Consider the following 23579-nt stretch of genomic DNA (forward strand, 5'->3'; position numbering starts at 1 on the left):
TGAGTTCTTGATTTTAGAACCATGATCCAACTTCTAAGAAAGTGCCTCTACATTTTCCAGCTCAAGGTGATTCCTCAAAGTGTCAAGAATCTTGTTCTATGTGGCTATTGGAATCACATCATGTGGTATCATGAGTCTTAGGTTCATTCTTGTTAATTGTTGAGTTGTGTGCACTTTAATTTCAAGAGCTCTTTAATTTCTTGCAATTTAAGTTTCTGTTTTAGAATTTTAATTGAGTTTTCTTGCTGTTTTTCTTTTGCTCCAAGTGTTTGTGGAAAGGTTTATGGCACTCATAATTCTTTTGAGTATGGTTGCTCTTTTGGAATGGCATTATCCTTCCTAGAGTTTACCTTAAGCTTCCTTCCACTTGTTCCAATTTGTGTTGTGTCTTTTAATTTTTGAATCATGTTAAGTTTTGTCTTAGTCATGTTATTCCATATATGTCATTACTTCTAGTAGTACTTTTATTGTTTTGATTGTTTCTTGCTTTGGTGTCATATAATTTTCTGAATTGATGTTGATCCTTTGTGCATTTTCTTTTTAGAGTTGAGTTCATACTTGTATTCTAGACCTATACAAGTTCCAATACATCATTTTCTATTATGTCTTTGCTAGTTCATCATTCTGTTTTTTATTCCTATTAGGATTCCTCTGTTTCTGAAAAAAGTGCTTACTGTTTTTCCTTATTGCAACTGATTTACGTACTGTAAAATTCTGAAATTCTGGATTTGAGATATTCAAAGTGTTAGAAAAGAATAGAAAAAAGAATCATTCAAAAATATGAAGTACACAAAAAATGATAAATAAAATAAAAAAAGTGTACATTCCTGCCGAAAAAAATACGGTAATCTGGCAGTGATTTTAAAAAATTTATTTCTCTCAATTGGCTTACTGTTTTTAATTGATTCCAGTGCCATTTTTGAGTTAACATCTTGAAGTTTCTGTGGTATAAATTTCATAATCCAGTTCGCTCTACAACGTTCCAGTTAAATCATTGAATATCAAGCACAGTTTGCATAAAAAAAATTTCCAGTAGCTAATATTTTTGTTTTCTTCATCTACTCTAGTGCTTTTCCTAAGGTATTCTTTTGTGTGCCTACTTTTCTCATTGAGTTCTTTATTTTCTTGATTGTCTTTCATTCTTATTCTTTGAGTTTGTCTTAAATATAGTTTTCCTTTTGCAATTACCTTTCCTTGCTTATACCTTTTTCTTGTTTGTCTTTATTGTTTCTTTGGTTTTGTGGTGGTTTGCTCTTAAGATTGGTGTGCTTGCTTTGACATATTTCATTTGAGGATTCCAAGGCCTCAAGATCAGATTGGTGCAAGAACATTATTTCTTTGAGAGTGATATCTTTTTCAGCCTTAAATTCACTTCGGCAGTTTCAATTGCAAAGCTCACTGTTTTTGCTAATTTTTAACTTGTTTGCTGTTTTGTGTGTTTGCTGTCTTTTAATTACAAATGGCTGGATCTTCAAGTGATGCATCCTACAAGCAGAATTCTCCTTCCAAAGCTTCCATTCTTGGTGAATTACATGAAGCTCAAAGAACAATTAGAAGGTTGGAGGAAAAAATGCAAAAGATGGAGGTCCAACAAACTAGACCATCTCCTTCTATCCATGATGGACATCATTCTCATAGACCTTCTTCAAGAGCTTCTTCAAATGATGTTGGCCGTGAAGATGAGCATAGGAGAAGGAGACCTCCACCCCAAGTCCATGGACAAAGACATCATCACCAAGGGGAAAGAATTCACTACGGCAATGGCTTCTACCATGATGCAAAGTCCAAGCTTCCTTCGGTCAAACTACCTTGCTTTAATGGTTCTAGTGATCCAAATGTGTATTTAGATTGGGAGGCTAAGTGTGAACAAATTTTTGAGATCCATGAGATCCAAGATGAGCATAAGCTCAAGCTAGCCACCCTAGAGTTTAGTGATTATGCCATGAAATGGTGGCATGGAATTGTAAAGGACATTATCTATCACAAGGGTCCTCCCGTGGACTCTTGGAACTCTTTAAAGGATCATATGCGCGCTAGGTTTGTGCCCCCACATTTTAGGAAAGACCTCATGTTGAGACTCCAACGGTTTCAACAAGGCACGCTAAATGTGGATGAATATTATAAGGAGCTTGAGACGCTTGTGCTTAAAATTGAATTAGAAGAAAGTGAAGAAGCCATGGTTGCTAGGTTTGTGAGTGGTCTAAGGAAGGATATCCAAGACATTGTTGAGTTACAAGAGTATTCATCATTGGGCTCTTTAGTTCATCTTGCAATGAAGGTGGAAGCCCAACTTGCTAAGAAAAACTCTTTTAAAAATGCTTCCAATAATGGATACTACTCCAAGTCTTGGAGAAATAAAACTTCTTTTTCAAAACATCCTTCCAAAGATTCTTCTTTCAAACCCAAGGAATCTAAGCCATCAACATCTAGACCTAAGTCTCCCACTAGAACATCTAACACTAAATGCTTTAAATGTATGGGTTATGGTCATATTGCTGCAAATTGTCCTTCAAAACGAAGTATGTACATGCATGAGGGCATTGTAGTTAGTGAGCATGATTCGGATTCTTCAAAGCATTCATTGCATTCTCATGCATCTAGTGAGGAAGAGAGTGAATGTCCACTTGAAGGGGATTTGTTAGTTGTGAGAAGACTTCTTGGACAAGTTTCACAACCTTTTGATGAAAGTCAAAGGGAAAATATTTTCCATACAAGATGTCTTATTCAAAACAACATTTGTTCCTTGATAGTGGATGGGGGTAGTTGTGCAAATGTGGCTAGTACAAGAGTAGTAGATAAGCTTGGATTGACTACTATCTCTCATACAAAGCCCTACAAATTACAATGGCTTAGTGAAGTAGGAGAAATAATTGTTAATAAACAAGTCCTCATCCATTTCTCCATTGGAAAATACAAAGATGAGGTATTATGTGATGTTGTGCCCATGGAAGCCACTCATGTTCTTTTGGGAAGGCCTTGGCAATTTGATAGAAAAGTTTTACATGATGGCTTTACCAACAAATTATCTTTTGAATTCCATGGTCACAAGGTTACTTTAAAATCTCTCTCTCCAAGAGAAGTCCATGAGGACCAAGTTATCATGAAGAAAAAGAGGGAGAGTGAAAAAGATAAAAAAGATAAAAAAGATAAGAGTTCTAAGCCTACACTCCTTGTGTCTAGGCGTGACATTGAAAGGGAAATAGTGGCTCATCATCCTCTTTTTTTAGCCATCCCTAGAACTCTTAGCATAGAAACACTTGTTGATAGTCCTCATTGCTTGGAAAATTTGGTAGAAGAGTTCAAAGATGTGTTTCAAGATCCTCCAAATGGACTTCCACCTTTGAGAGGGATTGAGCACCAAATTGATTTGATACCGGGCTCTTCTTTACCAAATCGTCCCGCATATAGGACCAATCCAAGTGAAACCAAGGAAATTCGCCAACAAGTTGAGGCTTTGATTGAAAAAGGGTGGGTGCAAGATAGCATGAGTCCTTGTGCTATGCCTATCATCTTAGTGCCAAAAAAGGATGGCACATGGCGAATGTGTTCGGATTGTAGGGCCATCAATAACATAACCATTAAGTATAGGCATCCCATACCTAGACTAGATGATTTGTTGGATGAATTACATGGTTCAAAAATCTTTTCAAAGATTGATCTTAAAAGCGGCTACAATCAAATCCGTATCAAACCGGGTGATGAATGGAAGACGGCTTTTAAGACCAACTTTGGTTTATATGAGTGGTTAGTTATGCCTTTTGGTTTAACTAATGCACCAAGTACCTTCATGCGCCTCATGCATCATGTTCTTAGACCTTTCATTGGTAAGTTTGTTGTGGTTTACTTTGATGACATTCTCATTTATAGTTTATCTTTGAATGACCATAGGTTGCATGTTAGGCAAGTTTTGGAAACCCTTAGGAAGGAACATTTGTATGCTAACCTTGCTAAATGTATGTTTGCTCTTGATCATATAGAATTCCTAGGGTTTGTGGTAAGTTGTAGAGGGGTCCATGTGGACAAAACCAAGGTGGTGGCCATTCAAAATTGGCCTACACCGAAATCTTTGAATGAGGTCTGAAGTTTTCATGGGCTTGCTTCTTTCTATAGAAGATTTGTCCCAAACTTTGGTACCATTGCCGCACCACTCAATGACATAGTGAAAAAGGATGTGGTCTTTCATTGGGGAGAAGCACAACAAAATGCTTTTGATACTTTGAAAGAAAAATTGACTAATGCTCCCATCTTGGCCCTTCCTAATTTCACTAAGACATTTGAGATTGAGTGTGATGCTTCAAGCATAGGTATTGGGGCTGTTCTCCTTCAAGAGGGCCACCCCATAGCCTATTTTAGTGAGAAATTGAAGGGAAGTCATCTCAACTATTCCACCTATGATAAGGAATTATATGCACTTGTTAGGGCTTTATTTACTTGGCAACACTATCTTTTTCCCAAAGAGTTTGTGATACATAGTGATCATGAATCTCTTAAATATTTGAAAAGCCAAAACAAACTTAACAAGAGGCATGCTAAGTGGGTGGAATTCATTGAGCAATTTCCTTATGTGATCAAACACAAGCAAGGCAAAATAAATATTGTGGCGGATGCTCTTTCTAGAAGATACACCTTGCTAAATCTTTTAACCTCTCAATATCTTGGTTTTGATCACATTAAGGAACTTTATCATGATGACCTTGATTTTTCTCTCCTCTATCAAGAGTGTCTTAAGGGAGGACACAAAGATTTTTTTATTCAAGATGGCTTTCTTTTTAAGGGAAAACGTCTTTGTGTTCCCCAATGCTCTATTAGATTATCTCTTGTTAGAGAAGCTCATGAGGGGGGCTTAATGGGACATTTTGGGGTTGCTAAAACTTTGGATGTGTTGCATGAACATTTCTTTTGGCCTCATATGCATAAACATGTTCATAGTTTGTGTGATAAATGCATAGCTTGCCGCAAAGCTAAATCTAAAATGCATCCCCATGGTCTTTATACTCCTCTTCCTATCCCTTCAATGCCTTGGGTAGATATATCTATGGATTTCATCTTAGGCTTACCCAAGACATCAAAGGGAAAGGACTCCATTTTTGTGGTAGTGGATCGTTTTTCAAAGATGGCTCACTTTATTCCTTGCCACAAAGTGGATGATGCATGCCACATTGCAAACCTCTTCTTCCAAGAAGTGGTTCGCTTGCATGGGATTCCTAGGTCTATAGTGTCCGATAGAGATCCTAAGTTCTTGAGTCACTTTTGGAAGACCTTGTGGGGCAAGCTTGGAACTAAGCTTTTATTTTCTACCACTTGCCACCCACAAACCGATGGTCAAACCGAGGTGGTGAATAGAACTTTGGGACAACTATTGAGATGCTTTATTTCGGGGAATCCTAGAGTGTGGGAGAATTTACTACCCCATGTTGAGTTTGCATATAACCGAGTAGTAAATTCTACCACCTCCCATTCTCCTTTTGAGGTGGTCTATGGGTTTAATCCCCTAACACCTCTTGATCTTCTTCCTATTCCCCTTCTTGACGATGTCTTGTGCAAAGATAGGGATGAAAAGGCTTCTTTTGTAAAAACTTTGCATAAAGACATCAAGAAGAGAATTGAGAAGAAGGTTGGCAAGTATGCTGAACTTGTCAATAAGAGGAGAAAAGCATTGTTGTTTGATGAGGGCGATTGGGTTTGGCTTCACTTGAGGAAGGATCGTTTTCCTACTCAAAGGAAGTCCAAACTAATGCCTCGAGGGGATGGACCTTTCCAAGTCCTCAAGAGGATTAATGACAATGCTTATGAGTTAGATATGCCTGATACATTCTTAGGTAGTCATACTTTTAATGTCAGCGATCTAACTCCTTTTTCTGTAGGTCTCCAGAATTCGTGGTCGAATTCTCTCCAACTCGGGGAGTATGATGGAGATCAAGCCCAAGAGAACATGGAGGCCACTCATCAAGCTCAAGAAGAGGTGGAGGCACAAGTGGAGGACGCCCATGGAGGTCAAAGTCCACCTCAAAGGATTACAAGAAGCATGTTCAAAGCCTTGGGAGCTAGAGGACATTTATTTTCTCTTTTTGTAGTGTCTTTAGTTAAAGGTGCTTAGAGGGAAACCTTAGAAACCTCTTTTGTTATAGCATCTTTTTAGGTTTTAAAAAGGACCTTTAGGGGGGTGTATTAGTAGATAGGTGTAGGAGTAGAATAGGGGGTGCCAAAGTGAAGGAAGGGATCACACCTTCCTTGCTTAGGCAATTAGCGCCGGTTCTAGTGGCTTTTGGAGGGAATTTTGAATTGTTTAGCTTTCATTTTTCAGCACCTTAGGCTATAAATAGAGGTGCCTTCCTTGTAAATTTCAGATTTGAATTTTATCTAAAGAAACTATACTCAAAATTGGAGTGAGCATTTGGAGAGCTTTGAGCTTCTTCTCTAGTCTTATCTTGAAGGACCATGGTTTCCTCAAGTGGCGGCTTCCTCACTCATCTAGGAGCATCCATTCTTCTAGTGGCGTGATCATCCAACCATTCCTCCATCTTCATGAGCATTCTCTTCTCCTTCCTTTCTTCTTCTTCAATTTGTTCATGTTATCTTGTGTTTTGAGTTGTCTAGCTTTCGGTTTTTCTATTTTCAGCACCTATAATCTGTTTTGTTTTTAAATTCTGTTCGGTTCTTTTGTTTTAAGTTCAATTCTGTTCGGTTTCTTCTTTTCCTTCTCCTTTGTTGATTCAATTTGACAATATTTGGTTCATCCAAATGAGTTTGGGATTTGGTACTTGTTATTGGTGAGTTCTTGATTTTAGAACCATGATCCAACTTCTAAGAAAGTGCCTCTACATTTTCCAGCTCAAGGTGATTCCTCAAAGTGTCAAGAATCTTGTTCTATGTGGCTATTGGAATCACATCACAGTTCTTCTGGCTTTCGATGGTGGAGGGGGGCCGAACTCTTGCCATTTTTGGCATTTCTTGACGTAGTCAGCGCTGTCTCCATGAACGGCCGGCCAATAGTACCCCGCACGGATAACCTTGGCCGCCATCGTTCGGGCCCTGGAGTGGCTCCCGCACGCTCCCTCGTGGATCTCTTGCAGCACGTATTGGGATTGTTCTTTGGTGAGGCACTTTAGGAGTGGTGTTAAGTACCCTCTACGGTATAGGTCTTGGCCGATCATGGTGTATCGTGCGCACTGCCGTCGGATGCTTTTTTCTTCCCCCGGTTGGCATGTTCCGTGTTCTAGGTACTAGGTGATCGGGGTCATCCATGTGTGAGTCTCGGTGACCATCATGCATTCGGCGTCACCTACACTCGGTTGTGCTAGTCGCATTTGGACGACCGATCGGTGATGGCTTTGTTTTTTAGAAGATGCCAGGCGTGAAAGTGCATCGGCACGCTCGTTTTCCTGTCGTGGTATGTGCTCGACTACGACCGTGTCAAACTTGGCTATGACATTGCAAACTGTGTGGTGGTATCGTTGGAGGAGGGGCTCCTTGACTTCGAATTCTCCTTTAATTTGGCCGACGACCAGCTGGGAGTCGCTTTTACATGTGACCTCTCGCGCGCCTAGGTCGTTTGCTAAGTTGAGGCCGGCCAGTATGGCCTCGTACTCTGCTTGATTGTTCGTTGCTTTGAAGGAGAACTGGAGGGCTTGCTCAATCAACGAGTCCCCAGGCCCCTCAAGGACGACCCCGACGCCACAAGCCGTTTTGTTGGATGAGCCGTCCACGTAGAGGACCCACTTGGCCGAGGTTTCTGGGTTTTTGGGGAGCTCGGCGACAAAATCCGCCAAGCATTGGGATTTGATGGCGCCTCTTGGTTCGTACCTGATGTCGAACTCTGAAAGCTCGACCGACCACCCTATCATCCGTCCTGCAAGGTCGGGTTTAGATAAAATTTTGTATATAGGATAGTTGGTCCTTACCCTGATTTCATGGTTCTGGAAGTATGGGCGCATCCTCCTTGCAGTCAGCACCAGGGCTAGTGCCACTTTCTCTATCATTTGCTACCTGGTTTCGGCTGCATGGAGCGTCCGGCTAACGAAGTATACCGGGTATTCTTCGTGGTCCACTTCCTGGACAAGGGTTGCGCTGACCGCTTCCTCTGATACGGCCAAGTAAACCACGATGGGTAGGTCCAGACGTGGCTTTTTGATGACGGCCGGCGACGATAGGAATGTTTTGAGCTGACCGAAGATTTGTTCGCATTCCTCGTTCCAACTGAACTTCGAAGTTTTGCGGAGCATTTTGGCTATCGACCTGATCCGTTCAGCGAGGGAGGACCGAATCTGGACAATGCTGTCAGCCGGCCGAGCAGCTGCTGAATTTCTTTCAAGTTATTCGGGCTTCTCATTTCCGTTATGGCCTTGCATTTGTCAGGGTTCGCCTCGATCCCTCTGTGGGTTAGCATGAAGCCGAGGAATTTGCCACCTTCTACGTCGAACGCACACTTCTCGGGGTTGAGGCGCATGTTGACCCTTCTCAGGGCGTCGAAGACTTCTTGTAAGTCTTTTATGTGCTGGCCGCATGAGTTGGATTTTACCACGATGTCGTCCACGTACACCTCCACGCTTCTGTCGATCATCCCTTTGAAGATCTTGTCCATGAGCCTCTGGTAGGTGGCTCCGGCATTCTTTAAGCCGAACGGCATCACCTTGTAGAAGTAGTTGGCACCGTCCGTCGTAAAAGCCGTTTTGCCTCTGTCGCTATGGTGCATGCTTATCTGGTTGTAGCCAGAGTAGGCGTCCTGAAAGCTCAGTATTTTGTGACCGGCCGCTCCATCCACCAGCCGGTCGATGTTGGGAAGGGGGTAGGAGTCTTTGGGGCACGCTTTGTTGAGGTCTTTATAATCTACACACATCCGCCATTTGTCGCTTGCCTTTTTGACCATCACCACATTGGCCAGCCAGGTGGAGTATCGTGCTTCGGCGATGAAGCCGGCTTTTAGGAGTTTCTCGGCCTCGCTTCTGGCCGCCAGTCGCTTGTCCTCTCCGTAGTTTCTTTTCTTTCGAGCTACCGGGCGCGCCTCTTTGTACACAGAGAGGCGATGAGTGATGATGTCCGGGTGGACACCCGGCACATCGGTCGTTGTCCAGGCAAAGAGATCTACGTTCCTCTTTAGGGTTCGGTGAACGAAATCCGCATCAGCGGCGGCCATTGCCGTGCCGATGCTCGTGTACCGGTCCTCCCCATCAAGTTCGGCTCGGCGCAGCTCGTCCTTGGCTTCAAGTCTTGGCTCGACTTCTGTTGGGTCCAGATCTGCCATGGTGATGGCGTTCCTTGGTTGCGGTGAGTACCTCTAGGGGCTTCTTCCTCGGCCGGCGATCTTTCGTCTGGGCGAGTGGCTGCCGCTGGACTTCTGCCGTGTAGGTTCAACTCGTAGGCTTTCGGCGTAGCATTCTCTGACGACTTTTTGGTCTACGTGGATCGTCAAGATGTCGCCTGAGAGAGAAGGGAATTTCATTGCTAAGTGGGGTGTGGAGACGATCGCTCCGAGCTTGTTGAGGGACGACCTGCCGAGGAGGATGTTGTAGGACGTGTTGGCGTTTATGACCAGGTATCTGATCTTAAGGGTTTTGCTTGCCTCTTCAAGGCCAAAGGTTGTGTATAATTATGTAACCCTTCATTCCTACGCGTTCCCCAGAAAAACCGACCACGTGATAGTTGTAGGGCATCATTTCCTCTTCCGGGATTCTCATGGCTTTGAAGGTCTTCCAGTATAATATGTCGACCGAACTTCCTTGGTCCACGAGGGTTTTCTTGATTGTAAAGTTGTCAATATCCACCGATATCACCATGGGGTCGTCCTGTGTGGGGTCTATCCCCTTGAAATCTTCATCTGTGAACGTAATCGGTGGCATCCTTGGCCAGGCAGAGACGAGGTTTACTTGGTGGATGGCCCGTAGGTGTTTTTTGCGTGCGCTGTTGGAGCTGCCTCCCCCAGCGAACCCCCCGGCTATGATGTTGATTACCTCTCGGCCCCTACGAGTGTCGGCTTGTGGGGGGGTCGTCTCTTCGTCCCCGCCGGTCTCCGCGCCTATCACCCTCTCGTGGGCCCGGGGGGGTTCGGTCTCTTCTCCTAGGCGTTTGCTCTTTGCATGGGGAACGACGCGTTTCCCGGGTATCACACACGAAGCGTCTGAGGTGTCCGGCCTGGATGAGCTCTTATATCTTGTCTTTTAGAGGTTGGCATTCCTCGGTGGAGTGGCCGGTATTCTTATGGTACCGGCACCTCTTGCTACGGTCGGCGTTCTCTGGGCTCAAGGCCCTTCGGGGCGGTGGTATTAACTTGGTGCTTAGCGCCTCTTGCAGAATTTTGCTCCTATCAGCGTTCAGAGATGTGTAGCGGGAGAAACGGGGTCCTTGGTTGTCCCTCTTTTGGGTCTGGGACCTTCCTTGTCGTTCTCTGTCCTCTCTCTTTTCTCCATTTGCTTCGGCCCGAGCGTTGTTTCTGAACTCGCGGAGTTCTTCGAGCTGCATGAATTTCGCCGCTCGACATCTGAGATCGTCAAGAATGGTCGCGGGTTGCATACACAAGCTATCAGCGAACTGGCCGGGACGCAGAGCGGTCAACATATGGTGCATTGCCACCTCGGGGCTAAGGTTGCGGATGCTTATGGAAGTTTTGCTGAACCGATCGATGAACGTTCTCAGGGATTCCCCCTTCTCTTGACAAATGTCGACCAGTGCTATGGATGTTACGTCAAACTTCGCCATCAAGGTCTCGAAACAATCTATTGAGTTCGGGGGGAGCTTGGTGAACCAGCTGAGAGCTCCTGCTTTTAGGGAGGTGGGGAAGACTCGGCACAAGACCGCGTCGTCCATGGTGTACAAGCTCATATGGGTTGTGTATGCGTCCACGTGTTCGTCAGGGTCGGTCGTTCCATCATAGCGGTCCCTGTTGAAGCCTTTCCACTTGTCCGGCAGGGGAGTATCCATGATGTGGTTAGTGAAAGGATGGCGCCGTTCTGGGCCCATCGTTCCGGCAGTGTTGGTTGTTTTGTTGGGGTGGGATTCCCCATCCATCTCTAGAGTAAGGTCGTTCTTCATATCTTTATCGGCCTGGAGACCGGCACCTGTGGCATAAAACTTGCCACCCTGGTTGGTCATGGCAGGGGACGGCATCCCTTCGACCAACCTTTTCATTCGTCTATTCTCTTCTTGCAGGTTTTTTATCTCCTCCTCGTTCCTCTTGGCAGCTTCCTCACGGGCCTTCTTCATCTCTGCCAATTCCTTCTGGAGGGCTATCATCATTGTCGTCTGGTCTGCCTCGGACATGTTTGTCATGCTACGGGTTGATACCATCTACTGCTGTGGTTTTTTCTGGCTCTCCTCGGCCCCACGGTGGGCGCCAATTGTTCTCGAACTAGTTTGGGGACTGGGAGAACTATTGTCTTTAGGTGTCACTCGGTCGGTCGTGTCTCACGTTCCTCCTTCTACCTTCTTCGCCGAACGGCTCCTCAGACTGGTGGGGTACCTGCAGATGGCACTCCGACGCTCAAGTCAGTGGGGTATCGTATTCGGCTGGTTAGAATACTGTAGATAATGACGTACCTTTTCCCTTGGAATGCGTGATATTTATATTACCTTGATGGGCTTTTGCTGTTGGGCCGGATTAGGGTGTTGTTTAGCGATTAGGGTTGGATTAGGTTGTTTCCTAACCAAGGGTTAGCCTTTGCTAACTGGGTCAACCTTTGACTTGAGCACCTTATATCGGTCGGCCACATATATCACGTGGTCGACCTCGTACCTTAAAATAGGGTCTTGTTGCGTGGGTTGACCGGTTCCATAGACCGGTCGGTCATCCCAATACAGTTATCATTTTTCCGACAAATAATTTTAAAAATTATTAATATTATGTACGATGCACAAAATAATACATTGTAGTATAAAAATAATTTCTAATAATATAAACTTTTATTATGAGATATAACATTTATATATATATATATATATATATATATTTCTAACATAGCTTAAGATTTAGAGTCGTCCTTTTCATTTATCACGCATAAAATAACCCAAAACAAATCAAAATAAATATGAGGTAAACTAACAATTTAAGAATAATAACCACAATATCATTTTTATGCACATTCATCATACCATATTCGTTAAATAACATGTAATCAAAATATTTCTTGCAATACATAATTATTATGTCCAAACTAAAAAATGACACTTGTAAATTATATTGTAATGAAGTTTATACCCTAAATCAACTTGACTATCCTACCCACAAGTTAATACTGATAGATTTATTTCAACAAAATAATCTAATTACATATTATCTAATAGACTCTATTACTGAACTATTAAACTTACATATTTATATTCACATCTTACACACAATATTTATTTTATATCTTCTCATAAAAATAATGTTTATTGTTAATACATGAAATTTTTTAATGAAATATTCCCTGGTTTTAAGAATAATATTGCGGAACAGGTAATCTATAACAACCAACTGACAATGTATTGTGAAAAATTATGGGAAATAAGTTAGACATTTAAGTGTCGATTCTTAAAGACTTACTCGTCACACCTCACGGAGATCAAAGTATACTTTGGCCTGACTTTACAATCCAATTCATTTATTAAATTTTATTTATTATTATCTAATATTTTGTGTGTGTTAAATATAATTAAATATTTATATTTATCATTTCTGTTACTAAAGTGGACTTTAAGTCTAACTCAACCCTGTAAAACTGGTTCATATGATTGAAGTTTGCACCCACTTATATACAATGAGCTCTAATCTCTATTCATCAATATCATATATTTACAACTATAAATATAAATTTTATTTTATAGTTCACTCTAACATATATTTATTTATAATATATTTCTTTATTTTCATATAATAAATATTAAATTATTAGTCTTTTAATTTTTTTAAAATTATTTTTTAATTTTTTAATTTATATTAATCATCTCATAAACCCATAAAGTCATAGTTGGGCAAGGCAGGTCCACCAGAATTATCACCCTCTAACTAAGAATGGCATGCCACTACTAAGTATACAATAATGAGAATGCCAATAAAGTTGAGAGTGTGGTATGAGAATTTAATGGCATGTGAACATACAATTGAAAAAGCAAAACTAGGTATTTTGTCTTAGCTGATGAAATTTAATTCAAATTTTCTGGGCAGATTAGTTTTTTTATTTATTTTAAAAGTGGGTAAATCGTATATATTAGGTATAATTAAATTTTTAAGAAATCGCCAATTAAAAATACTATTTTTTAAAAATTTTAAAGAATTTCTCCATAACAAATACAAGTTTTATTGAAACTAAATTTGAAAATAATTTCTAAAAAAATATTATTTTAATTAAGATATAATTAAACTCACACATATAAAATATAATTTTTGAAAAAATTCTGAATACCTCATCTCGTACTTGACATGTTTAATTTCAGTTATATCATATAACAAAACCCTAAATATGAGACGCTAAAAATAAACCGAAAACTTAAAATTTAAAACTTTAACCAGAAATGTTAATTGGAATAATTTTGAGTTTAAAGTTTTCCGTTAACGTTTCCAGTTAAAATTCTAGTTAAAGTTTCGATGTTTTCAAATTAATGTTCACAATTTTAGGTTTTTAATTTATGTTTAGCGTCTCAGATTTAAGATTTTACCATTAATTCATACATCATTTTCAATCAAAATAACATACCTAAATCTTTCTTAAATTATTCCATCATTTGAAATAAAAACCAAGTTTTCTTCAAAAAAAAATTGAACTAAAGTTACACATGTTAAATACGATTTCAATACCATCTGATATAACTGAATTCTATAGGGTTTTTTAAAAATTGTATTTTAGATATACGAAATTAACACTTATTAAGAATGAGAATCACAATTGTTTCTATATGAAGGATGCATAAGTTTTGAAGTTTAATTTTTTTTTACTTTATGATACTTTCAGGATAAAATCTGATTAGTTAATAAAGACTAAAATGAAATTCGCCTTATGTAGTAAAAATATAAGGAGTAGTTAATATTAAGTGAGTAATTCATTTGAATTGGTATACATTTATAATTTTTTGGACCTTCAATAACAAGTTTAAATAATAGAAATTATATTCAGTTGTGAATAAGAATTTGAATGTTGAATCTTCAATTCATTAACATTTGAGTAATTGAATAACTAACAATCAAATATATATATATATATATATATATATATATAATGTGTTAACTTATTATTACTATTTAATAAGAATTTTAAGGTTGTTTTAATGAGGCTTAACTTTAACAATTGATTTAATCGATAGACAATATTTATTTATCTTTAATGCTCATATATATGAGTAATAATTTGAATAAGTATGTTCTTTAAGGAAGGATTTTGAAACTTTCGAAATATTACAATATTTGGACATTCGTTTTAGAAGAGATGTTTCAAAAGATGAAGTGCATTATTTCACACTTAGTGTACTAAATGCTCCTTGATTAAAGAGTTTTCTTCTATTTTTTTTACTCATATAGTTTCTTATTTACTTTGATCAAACATTATAGTTATTACTTCCAAGTATGTCTTTCTTCTTCTTTTGTCTTTTTGTTCATCTTTCCCATCTCTAGGTACACATTGTTTACTACCATGTCTTTTATTTCTTCTTCATTCTTTTATTTTTCTCTTATAGTGGTCACCCCCTTATTGGTTTGGAAGTTTTCACCATTTCAGAAGAACATTTCTTTGAGTTATACTAACTTTTTTGTCAGGAGATATAATGGAAGAAATATTTCCTCCACCATATTTTACTATTACAACACATGTGGACGTTCTCTACCTTTGGTGGAAAGAGTCATCATAAAGCGTAATCAAGAGTGAAAGCAAAAAAAACCTTAACCAAGAGGCCAATAAAATGGTCGAGCTAAGCATTGTCACAAGTAAGCGAAAGGACAACTTTTACTCTATCCTTGATCCTGAATCATGGGTATTCAAGGAAATTGTCTTTTATGTGTACGAGTATAAATCAAGAGTTTCTATCTAGGAGTTTCTTAGGTCTTTTAGTGTATGTACTAATGATGATGTTGGACTCACAATAGTTAACAATGGAGTGTATAAAATGTTGAACCAAGTGGTGTTCAAGCTTTGAAGAATCCAAACCCTTTGAAGGATGTTGAAGGCTAGGTTGTGCTTGTTGTTGTTGAGTTGTCTTAGTTAGGATCTGGGGTAGTTTGAGTTTTGTAATCCACTCTTGATTGAATCCAAAGAATAGGCATTCTCAATCTTTTAAAAGAAAAGTGTTTTTCAAACTAAGTGAAAAACAACCGATTGTTTTGTCGAAACAACCGATTGTTTTATACTTAGGTGTTTTTAGAAAAGATTGAAAACTGTTTTTCAAATGGTTGAGCTGTTAAAACCAAAACAACTGATTGATTCGAGGAAACAACCGATTGTTTGTTTTGGTACCATAACAGAAAAATGGTTTTTGTTTTGACTAAGCATTAAATGTTTTAACTGATTACGATCCAGTCTTTAAAAGCTTTGACCAATCTTTAAATGCAATGAATAAGTTTGTTAAGATTTGATAACAAATATCTTCGAATAAATTCAGAAAAACAGATTTGAGAAATAACAATCTTTTGAGAACAACAAGATTCTGATTTTCAAAGAGTTGAGATTGCTTAGAGATTGAGATTGATCAAAGAGTGTGAGATAGGATTTCTGCTTGTATTGATTTCATATTTGCTTCTGTAACAAGTGTAATCCTTGTACATTGTTGAACAAGTTTCTTCTGTGTGTTTGCTGAGAAGTGTTGTGTGTTCTTGAGAGGATCAAGATCAGCATTCTTAGTGTTCGTGTGTTGGCCAAGAGAAGTGTGTGTCTTGAGGGGATCAAGGTCACTTTCTTGGTTGTGTTGTAAGTGATCTAGGTTTGATTGCTTAGTGGAATTCCTCAGTGGTTTCTGAGAAGAGGGGATGTAGCTCTAGGTTTAGAGTGAACCAGTATAAACATCTGTGTGCATTCTCTTTTCCTTAACTCTTTAAATTCAGTTTTGATTTTGTAAACTGGTATAAACAACCGATTGTTTTTCTGGTGCTGTTGTTTTTGCTTATTGTTTTGGCAAACTGGATTCCTTATCAATTGTTTCTTGAGATAATTTCATTCTTGACTTAAAAGTTTTTGAAATCCCTCTTTAAATCATTCACCCCCCTCTAGTTTAAAGCCATACATTCTAACATGAAAAACCTCCTCTTAATGGGATCACTAAAAGGTGGAAGTCCAATGGGTCCTAAAGTTATACTGATGAGATTTACAGTGATCATCCCTTACTGAAAAGGAATGACCATCAAGAATCCTCAACTTTCAAGCAAAATATCAAAGTTGGGGAAATATATGGTTGATCACAGTTTACCTATATCATCCAAGAGTAAAAATACTGAGATTTTGATAAAACGATCAACCTGGGCAAAAGACAAGATGAGAGGAGTAAAAGACAAGAACCAAGATCGAAGTATTGAAGAAAAAGTTAGAAGGGAGCAAGGAGTTGAAGAGGAAGTTAAAATTGATTGAGGCAAAAAGTTGAGAGTAATGCAACTATGCTGCTAGAAGAAATTGAAAAAATAAACAAGATTGGAGATTCTTTGAAGGGAAAAATTATGAAGCTGACTTTTTGGGAATTGAGGGTTATGTAGAGGACTTCAAGAAGGCGATGCATTAATTCGTGTTATTTCGCCCTAGTGTTGTTATAATATTTTGACCACAAGATCATTAAAATGATATTGTTAGAGTCAATCATCTTATATATAGTTTGCATTTAAGCCTCATGTCTCTCTTAAAATTTTGTTCTTTGGGATGAGGGTCAAATGTTCATATTAAAAGGAGGAAAAATGTCACTTTAAATAAGATGAGAAGTCTTACTTTCAGTATTTTATGAACTTTGAAGATGAATTCCAGCTAATTCGTTGAAGAAAAAATACTTTCAAAAATTCTCTAAGACTTAAATTAGTAAAAGATTTAATAAAAATAATTAAGTAGTGAATAAATAATTTCTTTAATGTTGATGTGCTTTTATAAATATTTGAACCGTGGATGATAACAATAAAAACATATAGGTTCTATATCTATAATAGTTAACACATGTTAATCAAAATATTCCATAAATGAATAGTTATAATAATATTTGTACTTAATATTATTAATAGATTCTCGACCTCTACTGTAAATTTGTGTTTGAATTTACTGATATTCTACCACTATATTCCTTTTATTCGTTATTCTCGATGATACAAAAATATGTACACTTGGGGAAATCCTATTTGAGACTCACTTATGCATTGATTGTTTTTGGGATGGGATTTTTCAAGTAAAAAAAGCATATAAATTGAGAAAATCAATAAATAAAACATTATTAAAATTCAGAAATCGAGGTAAAAAGGTTTTATGTTTTTTTTTACAAATATATACAGATTTGTGATGGAAATAAAACTAAATATATATTTTATAATTATTAAAAATTTATATAATACTATTAAAAAGTTAAAACTATCCTTAATTTTATTTGTATAAAATATTTAATAATATTATTAATACTAATAATTAATAAAAATAAAAATAAATATAATTATTTATATAATAATAATTATTAATTATAAAAAATAAATATATAAATAAATAAATTATTATTTAAATATTTTTTAAAATATAAATAAATTTGTAAATTTATATTTTACACTTTTTAAAAAAATTAAAAATTTCTACTCAATCATCTTATCATTCATAAACTTCAATAAATTTTCCCCACATAAATCTCAAACATATCTCAATCCAAAAAACTCCAATTTCTTCTTAGATCACTTTAAATTCACTATTTCAAATCTCCCAAAGACACCACCATCTGATATGTTTTTTCTTTGTCCTCTGTATTTTATTTCTTGCCGTATTGTGCTTAAACTCTAATAGTAGTGACATTATATAACTCAATTGAAAATGTGGTGGCTGTAATCTCTACAGAAATTAACATTTAATTTTGATATCCTAAGAAATCTAGTTACATAAATGTAGCGTACTTGAATCATAATAATTGTGAGCAGTTTTGCATCATGAGAATGACTTTCAAGAAAACGATGTAATGGACGCGACGTGTGTTGGACCATTCTCAGAATTTACATGCTTTCAATGATTCTAATGTTCATGATATCGACCAATAATTGTGTACCACATGTAGAACCACCGTAAACCATGGATGGACACAGATTTTATTTCAATGATGTGTTATTATTATTATTATTATTATTATTATTATTATTTATATCAAAATAAGTAAAACTTGCAATAGTGGTGTGAGTAGAAGGATTGATAAAACAATTTTAATAACAGACTTTTTGTAATGTTAACTACTATTATGATTTGCTCTTAATGATGAATGGAAAGAAATATTTAACCATTACCAATGTACAACATATTAATCAACGTATTTTAAGAGAAAGTAAATTTAGCCAAAGTACTTGAAGTCTCACTTAATATTTAATAGAAATCCTATATTGATTTGCAAAAATGAAATTCGAACTTTGAGTGTTTATATTATTAAAATATTTTCGAAAGCTCATATTATAAAAAGATGTGAATTGTAATAAGGACGCAACGCAATACTAAATTGAGATCCGTTTACAAAATATTATTCAATGCTCAAGTATTTTAAAATAAATAATCTACTCGAGATATGGATTGTAAATTTATTTTACAATAAATATCTTCTCAACAATGTACGGATATTGTATTCTATTTATATTATTTTCTTGAAATTGGCATGGTTTCATCTTTTATAGTGTTTTATGTGTTTATGTGTGCATAACATGTTGGGAGGATAACAATTGGTCTGAATATAATGGAGAACTGTGAATAGTCCACAGATAGGAGAAATAGTAGTCTGAATTGAATTTGAAGTACAAAAGCAGGGCTAACTTCAAAAAGGTTTTGGAAATCGACCTCTGAAGCTATTCTGTGTCCAAAATTAGCAGCAACCACTTGTGTTTTCAATCCAAACATGTACTAAACAACATATATGTTCTTTTCCGGTTAGCATGGTTTCTTAATGTTGCCATACGAGAAACTAAACCAGAAACAAACAACCAAAACAAGTTTTAATTGGAATGGGGAAATATAAATTGGTTTAGAAATATGCAGATGCGTTCTAATCTTTACGCCAATATTTTATTGTCTGATTGCTCTAGGAACTAGTTATTCGAGATTTGTGAATCTTTTGGGTGAGAACATGGAGAATTGGAATGCCACGCCTTGTATTTTCATGTCGGTTCATAGTAACAGTCCACATGTAACAACAACTAATTGAATGTTCCAAACGCTATGTCCTTGTTGGTTGGGGACCAGTAATGATATCCAAGTTATCATAATGGCTTATATGCATGCTTTACCTAATACTTGAATAAGATTACCCTCAACACTATTACACCTTCTGAGTTGGAAATTTTTAACTAAAAATACCACCCTATCCAAAATCACGTGAACAAGTACGATACTACAATATTTTGGGGGAGAAGGAAGTAATAATGAAATAAACTTGATACTAGTAATTTGGGTAAAGAATTTATACTTAAAAAAAAGGAAAATAATACACTATAAACTCGCTTATACTTGTAATCATGCATCTTCAAATAGGATTAAGTGCAAGGCTGTCAGAACAAGTAGGTGCATTGATTCAGAGTAGTTGATGTAACTCAAAGTACAAAAGTATTAGTAATTCCAAATAGGAGTTCAGGATCCTTCAGTGAGTTGAGGTTAGACATGAGAATTGATAAAATAAAATGCAGGGGCAACCTAGAGGGCCATATCTTAAATACAATAATATACTTCTTGCCTAGCTCAAGGTCTCCATTGTCATTCTAAACAACGAACCTAATAACTGTCAGACAACATTCAGTTTACGCATGTCAATGAACAAACAGATTAAGGAAGTTACAGGAATAAGTAAAAAGTTCCTATATGATCATCTACCAACAGCCACAAACATACAACTACGGCTCTCTGCAGATCATCCGCTGCACCACAATTAAAGAAAAACCAGAAAACCATTTGTCAGTCAATTTCCATTTAACAGAAGACTCGTTAAAAAGTCACAATGTGAGAAAATAACCCATGAACGTTGACATGGAGCTCAGGAAAGGAAGAGGCAGGGAAATATACACATTTATATATTGCACAAGTGGGGAACACGGTTTCAAACACACAAAAAATGGCCATAAGGAGAGTGGTCAAGTTCGTATAGAAATTGCCGAACTCTTAAATAGTGTAGGAATGAAGCAAGAGTCAAGTTACAAAGTGTTGTATAGAGGTAAAACACAATTGAGGAGAGATTTCCACATGACAAGATTGCTGGCCAAATGATTCAGAGATATTAAAAAAAAAAAAACACGAGCACAATAGATAATAAGATGAAAGGAAATGTTAACCTTACATTGGAATCAGACTGCTTAAATAGATGATGGCGCGCTAACATCTCTGGTATTCCTAGAGCAGAAATGCTTTCACATCCAAGTAGCTCTTGAAGCTTTGCATCACATAGTATCACCATTGCATTTAAAGGATCCTACAATTAACATGGACAAATTGTAGACCAAACAATTATTATCCCTTCTCGTTATTAATCTCTTTTATGTTTAGATCCATCGCTCAAAATAAAAAGGCAACAGCCCACCAAAGTAATTTTTGAAACAAATATCATAGAATATAAGACATTTTCTTCAATTTCTTTTAGTTTTCAGCTTTCAATCAGATTTTGATTTCAAGAATCTTTCATTGTCCGTGCAACTTTTTAATTTCCATCAGAAAAATACTTTTATGTTAAGTACTGATTTCTTAACCGAAGGTTGAAGCATGTTTGAGCATGTGAAAGAGTGGAGAATGTGATGAACAGGCAACACACCTCCAAATGGTGATGCTTGATGTACTCCCAAACAAGTCTGTTGGCTTCAGATTGTTGCATCTCTTTTCCCTCAGTACCCAAAAATTTGGCAAGCGCTTCAGATATTACGACAGTGGATGAAGCAGGTTCAGCACTTTCAATTTTTGTTTCAACGTCCACCTTCACTCGCTTAGCTTGTGACTCCTCTGGAGTGATAGGATTGAAAGAATATTAAGATTATTTTACTAAAGAAACAACAAAACCCCTTGTAAAAAAGATGGTAATGTAGCATCCTCATTTTATTTGGGTTCTGAAAGATAAATTTTTCAATAAGCAAATATAGGAGAACAACTTAAGAAGGTAAAATAAATAGCTTTTAGAAAAGTTAAATGAAATAACTTGCATCAAAGTTGAAGTGAATAAGTTGTTTTTAATTTATGGGAGAAACTTATTCATTTTACCTTCTTATTTTCTTGACACATGTTTATCCAAACAGGGCACTCGCTATTTAGTACTTACTTGTGGGACCAAGTGGGATAATGTGTTTAGCTAGCAGCTGATTCATCTTGAACATGTCAGTGCAGTCTGTCTCAAATACCAAACGCAGTGCATCATCACAAATTATCTTCCTTTTGTTACCAGGATCCTGGAGGTTGTTTTTCTTTATGTATGCCCAAAGCTGCCTCACAATCTGAATTGAGCATATCAAAGGGTTCCATGTGATTTATTTTAATTAATGGTTTATTCCAGATAAATGAAGATTCATGCTTTTACAATGAAAGTGAAGTGAGGTATCTAACTTAGTTTGGTAAAAGAAAACTACCTCAGTTCTTGGCAATGCAGGCTCACCAACAACTGCCTGAAGCAAAGGAGAAACACCACAAACTTTGTTTAGACCACCAGCACCACCTCTTCTTTTGCCTCCGGTTTGAACACTGGAAAATCATTTATAAAGAACGGCAATACACCATCTCGTATGTTAATTCCATAACGCCATTCTTAGTAGAATAGAGACAGATTGGAGAAAAAATATTACATATTCAAAGCTAATCAGAACATGAGACCAAACAAATTAGCAGGGCTAGCAAACGCTGATTATTATGTATATATATGAAGAAAAAAAAACATACACACATATATAAGCTGTTTTGAACACTATATTAAAAATGCATTTAAAATTCTGAAAAACGACAAATAACACTAAGCAAAGAAATTGTCACACGTCCAGGTCAATGGAATGGGAATAAATACACAATAGGGGCAAGAGAAGGCTAAGAAACAGGACTAGAAGAGCACAATAGTTAAAGAAAGAGGTATTTGGGACCGGTATGTTTCTAATAAACAAAATTATTATTATTTTAACATAATAAAATCATCAAACGGAAAATGACATGACATGAACAAGTTTACAACTATTTTACCAAAAATAGCGTGAAATTTCAATTGAAAGAAACCACAGTAACCAACAATAAATAAAATACTAACAACAACCAACCAACCATGAAGAGTTTCCGGAAATGGAAGCGTACTCGAACTACATACAATAGGAGATCAACCCAAGATCGCAACCGTACTTCGGACGAAAGCGAAAGCGGAAAATACTAACCCTAAATCGAAGAAAACAAAAAAATACCTCGGAACTAAGATCTAATTAGTTAAAGCGACAAGAACAAACCCACCCCATGAAGACCCAGTTAAGAAGTTGAAGAGCAAAACAAAAGGGCTTATGAAAAACCGCACCTTACTTTGGGCGCTTGAGGAGAGGCAACAGTGGCGGCATTTTCAGGAAAGGGATCAACTTTGCATGGAGGAGGAGGGTGGGGGTGCTGGAAGTTGATCTCGTCATGGAGGGCAAAATGGGGAGGAAAGTGGGTGGCTGGGAAGTGCTGTTGGGGGTGAGGGGCAAAATAGTCTTTGTGTAGAGGAGGAGGGTGAGGAAGAAATGCATGTGGTGGGTGGGAGCGGAGAAGAAGGTCGATCTGGTCGCGGATGAAAGCAGCCTTGTGAGAGAGGTCTAACCCTAGTTTAGCCTCGAGCTGCTGTACGACGGCGTTTACAGTGGTTATGGAGTTTGGGTCAGAGTGACGAAGTAGAGACTCCACCCCTTTTGCTATATCCTGGTCGGACACCATTCTTGTTCTTCTTCCTTCACCACCTTCATATACCAACAGAAAAAACGGCTGGTTATACCTTCTCTCTTCTGCTTCTTCTCTCTCTCTTTATAAGACCGAAATCACAAAAGTACCCTTTATTTCAAAATGGTTTTGCAGTGAGTGGCGAGGATAGGAGTGATGAGAGCCGGGAAAAGGAGTAGAAACGTAATTTGAGGGGGTGGATAAGAGGGGGTAGTGGTTGAGGGTAGAATCGTAAAGAGTGAAAAGTTGCAGTGAGGGGGGTTGCTTGTTTTTGACGTTAAAGATGAATGAGAAAATGTGGAAACGGTCTCCATCTCTTTAGACTTTGGGAAGGAGGAATAAGGTAAAAGGGAAGCAACGTGGAATTACGGAAATGCCATTTATGTAATGTGCGTATCCTCCGAAAGAGAATTTGAAAATGGTGTGGTGGGAGTTGTACGAGAATCCATGAGTGGTTAGGGATTAGGGGAGTTTGGTCAACTAATTAAGAGGTTCCAATAGGTGGGGCTTCATCTACTGCTCAGCTAACATAGTCAACTTAGGAATGGAGAATAAGCCAACAAACACCACTGTCTCTCTTTA

At 37.6% G+C, this 23579-nt stretch overlaps 2 protein-coding genes across 3 annotated transcripts; both read right to left on the reverse strand.

The window, feature by feature from the left end:
* Positions 1–10140: 10140 nt before the first annotated feature.
* Positions 10141–11262, reverse strand: LOC137839162 (uncharacterized). Its single transcript, XM_068648288.1, has one exon. The coding sequence runs from the start codon at positions 11260–11262 to the stop codon at positions 10141–10143; it is 1122 nt and encodes a 373-aa protein (XP_068504389.1).
* An 8372-nt stretch (positions 11263–19634) lies between these two features.
* On the reverse strand, positions 19635–23312 carry LOC137806752 (uncharacterized). 2 transcript variants are annotated; one of them, XM_068607016.1, is made up of 6 exons: positions 22603–23312; positions 21686–21797; positions 21382–21553; positions 20884–21068; positions 20416–20547; positions 19635–19999 (listed from the first exon to the last, which is right to left on the reverse strand). In XM_068607016.1, the coding sequence occupies exons 1-6, from the start codon at positions 22992–22994 to the stop codon at positions 19976–19978; spliced, it is 1017 nt and encodes a 338-aa protein (XP_068463117.1). In that variant the 5' UTR covers positions 22995–23312; the 3' UTR covers positions 19635–19975. The 2 variants fall into 2 exon arrangements, with proteins under 2 accessions (XP_068463117.1, XP_068463119.1); XM_068607018.1 differs by having other exon boundaries at positions 20411–20547; positions 22603–23311.
* Between the last annotated feature and the right edge of the window lie 267 nt (positions 23313–23579).

This window comes from Phaseolus vulgaris, chromosome 3 (genome assembly GCF_000499845.2).
Source record: "Phaseolus vulgaris cultivar G19833 chromosome 3, P. vulgaris v2.0, whole genome shotgun sequence".
Classification (NCBI taxonomy): domain Eukaryota; kingdom Viridiplantae; phylum Streptophyta; class Magnoliopsida; order Fabales; family Fabaceae; genus Phaseolus; species Phaseolus vulgaris.